The sequence below is a fragment of the Hipposideros armiger genome, unplaced genomic scaffold (genome assembly GCF_001890085.2).
Source record: "Hipposideros armiger isolate ML-2016 unplaced genomic scaffold, ASM189008v1 scaffold_14, whole genome shotgun sequence".
Taxonomy (NCBI): Eukaryota; Metazoa; Chordata; class Mammalia; order Chiroptera; family Hipposideridae; genus Hipposideros; species Hipposideros armiger.
Window position 1 is genome coordinate 2,141,080 of NW_017731364.1, and position 6,265 is coordinate 2,147,344.

A 6,265-nucleotide genomic window follows, 5' to 3' on the forward strand; every position below is an offset into this window, starting at 1 on the left:
CAAAGTTAAGCTTGAATGGGAAAGTATTGTAGAATATACAGTGGGGACAGATAACACCCATTAGTGAAAAAATGTTAAGTAATAAGATAACCAGCAGGTAATGTTAAGCTAATGAAACACCAGTGTCAGTTGCAAAGCCCATACCTTTCTCAAGTTTTCACATTACAAATACATGAACACAAACCTGACTTCCTAAACCCAGGCACCCTCATTTCTCTTTATTCGTTACTTTTGCAATTCAAGAAAAGGCATCATTTTTTTTCTTAGAAGAAAGATATTTCCAGCCGTTTAAATGCATATTCATTATTTCCCTTGAAGGAAACTAGGTTATTACATTCATGGATTTACTTGAAAAACTTACTGATTATCCTACAACAATCTAGAATTGTTCCAAGTACCCTTTGAAATCTGAACGAGTCTCTCCAAAGGAGCGATTTTAAACACATACAATAGAAGCAGAGAAAAAAAAAACAAATTTAAGTACACGAATGAAGTTTAATGGGTCCTATTCCTTCTGCTCCTTCTCCCCCCAACCCCCACTCCGAGCTGTCTTCTCTTAAGCAAAGCCTTTTCAGAAGGCACCAAAGGTGAGCATAAGTGGCAGAGGGAAGGCAAAGGGGAAAACAGGTGGAGGAGGCTGACAGCCAACCGCTCCTCTTTCGTAAGTAACCATAAATTCTTAACAGTGACCAAAAGTCAATAAAGATAAACTTCTTTTTAATTATGCATTATATGAAAAATGAAGGTGTGGTCTAGTACAACAGGCAGATAAGAAAAGGGACTCAGCAAAGGAAGTACTGACCAGCCGAGTTCTCTTGTATTTGGAGTCCTCGTGGTCTTTGTCCTGCCCGGAAGTACTGGTTCTCTCTCTCACATTTCTATAACCAGGACTGGGGATGATATACTCTTTTCCTAGGTCGATATCCTTCATCTTCTCTGAATGGAGGTGCCAGGACTCATAGACTCCTGGTTTCACTTGAGAATTTCTGAAATTAAAAATTCATCAGGAACATGTATCTCCTAAATTGTGCTTAATCATACACAAAAGTGCTTTAAAATGGGTGAAAGGGCAAAAGCATTAAAATTTTCTACTCTTAAATCTATAAAATATATATTTTTAAAAATTTTAAGTACCATTTCATATTTTAAAAGAAAAAATTCATTGTAATAGAATCAAGAATTATCTCATCCCACTGCTAAGGAAAACAGAAAAGATTTCAAAAAAAATAAACATACTGGTAAAGAGATACCCACTCTCTTCCACTAATTTCAAACCCAATGTACAGAGCATTTAGATACGTCTTTAAAAAAAAAAAAATCTTTCTGGAAACAATTTAAGTTTGTTCTAAGAATTACAAACTCCACAATTTTAAAATGTATATCATTTCTCCTACTAAGTTTTACTAAATGAAAGCTTACAAAACACATACCAATAACCTATCCCATCTCTGAAGTTTCATAATTAGGTAATGGGCTAGCTGATATTATTTTAAAGTGCCATGGAGTTACATAGCTAATATACAAAATAACCTTATACCTTAACTTTAAAAACAAATTCTCCTTGGGATACTAAAGTGTTCTAAAATTAGATACTGATGATGGCTGCACAATTCTGTGAATATATTAACAAAACACTGAGTTGTATACTTTAAAAGGCTGAATTTCGTGATATATAAATTACAACTCAACAAAGCTGTTATTAAAAAACAATAACCAAAACAAATTCCCCACCCTGTCCTATGAAGTCTTACCTGGTATGACCTGAAACTCTGTTCTAAACCCTTGCTAGTCTGGCTAACTCTAATCAATATCCTGTATCAATTCTGGCTACTTTTGAAAAAATAAAACACATACACACCTCTCTGAAACATTTCCCCCATCCTAAGATGGTTCTAAGCTTCCCAGATACAAACTGAGAAAACTTCTTTCATACCAGCCTCACTAGAAATTAAAGTGTGGCCCTGTTGTTGCCTTTTGAATTCCATAAATTCCTAGCTATCACTGTGATTTAAAAGTACTACTCTGCAGACAAAATTCTGACAGCTACAATTCATTTTTTAAGGTATCGGGGGGAAAAAAGGAGAACACTGACTAATCCTCTAAATAAAAAGGACTAAATCTCCTCCGTAGAGATGTGTTTCCAGAACAAAGGAAGCTTGACTTCTTGCCTTTCAGAGGTCTGATTCAAGTACCCTGAGTTGATACTGCTAAGTTACTTATCTTAAAAAAGAAAAGTCACCTTGTCCAATGACAAACTGCACCATAAAGAACACCGGCTTACAACCAAGAGCACAGCAATCGCGTCACTGAGACCTCATTAAGCCTAAACTATAAACAGACCTGGCACCTGCCAGTGTCCCCAATGTCTGGATGCAACTGCAAATAAGAGTAACCCTTCTTGTTACAGGGGTCAGAGAAATCCAACCTTCCCCTCCAAAGATTCCCTAGCCTAGCTAATTTCTGGAAGCTGAAATGGTTAGTCCTACTTTCAAAAAAAAGCAGGAGGAAGGGAGGAAATTTGAAAGGGAGGAGGCCAAAGGAACTCATTTACAATATCAAATGCCATGTCAAGAGGAACACACAGATCACCTCAATTGTCGAAGAGCTCACGACAACCAAAGTTTCTTTCACTTTATTTCAAGTTATTCCACGTATGAAGGGTGGAGCAGTTTTCCACTGCCTCGAACACTCCTGCTTCTTTAATTTCCTGGGAAAAGAGTCACGGCCTTGAGAGGAGGCAGGTCTGCAGTGGGCACAAAGTTACCGTCTTTTGGCCTTGAACACACAGGAGGATTCCATTTTCTGTGTATTAGAGATATAAGACAGGGCACTCCACATGGAGGCCAGCCAAGAACTAAGAAGCCCAATAGGTTTGGGAAAGAAACAAGGCCCAAATCTGAAGACAGCAACTAAGGAAGGGTCACTAGGCTAAACTATTTTTAAAAATACTATTTGTATTTCTCTTCTGTTCTCCCTTAAAGTTGTTTAAAAGACTTCTTAAAAGGCTAACTTGCTTTAGCTATTAAGAGATGAAAAAGGGAAGGGATTTTTGTTTATGTTTGAGCTAGAGCTATGCAATGGCACTAGCAGAATAACCAAGATGGGAGAACCCCAAAGAAGTATCAGACTAAAAATCAACAGAGTTGAGGTCACTTGGTCAGCTGCCTTGTTTTTAATCAAGACGGCTTCCAGTGATAAAAGTGTACAATGAAGCAGATGAAATTGCACAGGATTAAGAGCTGTAATTAGCCAGACTGGTGTTTCCAAATTGCCTTCATTACAACAGAACTTAGGTTTCCAACACCTCAGGAATCTGGTTCCAGGCCCTGAAGCTGCACAAAACGAAGCTAAAAGTATTCGTATTTACCACCCTCCTGCAATCCACTTGTGCCTCCAACCTTCTGCACCTTTCATTTACTCACGCTAGAGACCCCAGTACAACCTATCCATCTCCTCCTTCAAAACCTTCTGAAACTTTGCCAATGTTTCCTGTGCCTCCTGCCTCTCCCTCATCTGTGCAGAACCAAATGACCCCTGTGTAATAAATACAAAGCATCATGCAGCTCTTTGTGGTGGAAAGGGTGCGGATGACAGTCAAGAGATCTGGGTTCCATTCTGGGCTCTGCCCAGGGTTTGCTGTGCATGCTTAAGTCACGAAACTCCATTTACCCACTTGCAAAAAAACCCAAGAGGATCGCTTCTCAGGTCGCTGGCAGCTCAGAGTCTCTAGTGTGCGGCTTGAGAGGGGGTGCTCCAGGCCGCTCAACCCCACTACCTTGAGAATGGGGACTTTTCTCAGGCCAGCTTCGCCTGGGATGCCCCGGACGAAGGGCGTTCCCATGGCCAGTTCGGGCCTGGAAAGCGGACAGCGACCCACACCCACGGACGCAGCACCCCCTGGTGGCCGCAGCCGAGAATGTAGCCAGCACCCTTGGCCACTCATCCCACCCTACCTGCCTTCCCACGCCAGTACCTCACCACAAGCCCTCAGGGGTTGCGTCCCAGGTGGGGGGTGGCAGGATACCAGAGGGAGGCCAGGCCCTATTTCTCAGGTCTCCGGCTTCCCCCGAGCTGCTCGTATCCCCGATCACAGCCCACCGGCCCCAGAGGAAACACACGGGAGTGATCCCTGTGACAACCGAGGGAGAAGGAAGGGGTGCGGCGATGGCCGCTACCTACCTGTGCCCCAGCTCCAAGACCACCGCACCGGCCACTCGACCACGCTCCCGAGCATCAGCTCTGGAGCAAAACAAGCCTTTATAGCGGCATTGGCCACCAGACTGCGCAGGCGTGCTGCACAAAGAGTCCCCACGACTGAAGGGAATTGTAGTCCCGCTTCCAGGAGCCCGAGGCTGGACACGCGGCAAAGGACTCTATTTCCCAGAAGCACCATAGAAGCCCTGGGGGAGGTGCAAGCTGCTCCCCCTTTCCACTGCACTCCTAGGTCTGCACCATCCTTCCCAGGACTTCTGCGAGCCTGTCTGGAACCTTCTCTGAGGCTTGTGTCCCGGTGGGTGGCCGGGAGGGTTGACAGTAGCCCTCTGTGGGCCGGCAGCCCGATGTTTATAGGCAAGGAGGTCCTGATTGTATGCAGCCGTTTAGCCACCATAAAACACCGTGAAGGTCATGGTAGCTTCTATGTCCTTGTTGCCAGCCAGCCCCAAATCTTATCTGTTGTGCACTTAACATTTTACGAGTGCTTGCTCAGTAATCCACCCTGCATTCTGCTATCACCTTTCTCATTTTTATCCCACTGCCCAACACGGAGTGTGTGCTGCCTGGTTTCTAGATAATAAAATGCCATGATCACAGTTTTTAGAGTGGCAAGGGCCATAGAAACGGTATGCCAATTCGTCTTTCTTTTTATAAATGAAACTGAAGTTCCGAAAGAGAGCGATCATTTTATTTCTCTTTGTGTTTCATCTGTACCTTCAACATAATCATAATATAATGTAACTACTCGCTGTGGAGCACCTACCTACTCTGAATCTGGTGCTTTACATACAATTCTTGTTTCTTTTAATCTCCATAACTACCCTATGTGGAGGTATTATGATGATCCATTTCAGAGATTAAAAAAATAAAGGAAGATAAAGTGACTTGTCCACCTTTGTACAACTAGAGAGTGTGAAGACACTAATGTGTTATTAAGCTGGAATAATTAATATAGTGTTTTTGCACAAGGATGGATTGATAGACCAGTGCAATAGAATAAAGAACTTAGAAACAGACTCATGCATATATGTAAACTTGATCTGTAACAGAAAAAAACATTACAAATCAGTAGGGGAAGGAAGATGATTCAATAAATAGTGCTGGTACAATTGGTTATCCATAATTTTAAAAATTCAAGGATTACTACTTTATATCATACAGAAAAATCTATTTCAGGTAGCTCAAAGGCCTAACTGTGAAAGGGAGAACTTTAAAACATTTAGAAGAAAATGTGAAATATCTTTGTGAACTTGGGAGTAGAGAAGAACTTCTTAAACAAGAAACAAAAATAAAAAAGGAAAAATTGACAAATTTTTATGATATTAATATTTAAACTTTTGTACACAATGCCATAAGTGAAAAGATAAAGCACAAGTTATAACTGACAAATTTTTTAACATAAAATATACAAATAATTTCCACTCAATAAGATGTGGCAAATAACACAATAAGAAAACAGGCAAATGATATGAACAGACAGTTCACAGAAAAAGAAACCAGAGCAGCCCTCAAATATGTATGAAAAGACACCCAATCTCACTAATAATCAGGGAAATGGAAATTAAAGTAGCAGTGAGATACCATTTTATGCCCATCTAATAGGAACACATAAAAATCTAATAACACCAAGTAATGTCAAGGATCTGGAGAGACAATATTTCATACATTGCTGGGAGAATATCAACTGATTGAACCACATTAAAGAACTATTTGGCCAAATGCAGTAAGTTGGAAATGGGCTGTATTGTTAGACCCCAAATAGACTCCTAAAATTCAGTGGCTTGGAGTCAAGAAGTTTATTTCTCTCATACCTAAGAATCCTAGGTGAGTATATCAGATCAGCATGCATTTCTGCTTCTTGCAGTCCATCAGAGACCCAGAGTGACAGTGGCTCTGTCAGATTCAACATTTGGCTCCCAAGGTTGCTCTACACATTCCTACCACCAGTCACCCAGGTGTGAGAAAGGAAAAAGAGTGTGGAGGAGGTGTGAGCTGGTCTTAAGGCACCAACCAGGAAGCAGCATACATCATTTCTAATCACATTATATTG

General features: G+C 41.3%; 1 protein-coding gene across 5 annotated transcripts in view; it reads right to left on the reverse strand.

Annotated features, from left to right (window-relative positions):
- The window catches only part of ABCC5 (ATP binding cassette subfamily C member 5), a 72,418-nt gene extending 68,114 nt beyond the window's left edge, over positions 1-4,304 (reverse strand). For 2 of the 5 annotated variants that reach the window (XM_019668457.1, XM_019668495.1), the window contains exons 1-2: positions 4,180-4,304; positions 803-986 (exon numbers count right to left, since the gene is read on the reverse strand). In XM_019668457.1, the coding sequence (XP_019524002.1) occupies positions 803-931 (129 nt within the window). In that variant the 5' untranslated portion in view covers positions 932-986; positions 4,180-4,304. The remainder of the gene's footprint in view (positions 1-802; positions 987-4,179) is intronic. The other 3 variants (XM_019668504.1, XM_019668467.1, XM_019668470.1) reach the window with 3 other exon arrangements.
- Between the last annotated feature and the right edge of the window lie 1,961 nt (positions 4,305-6,265).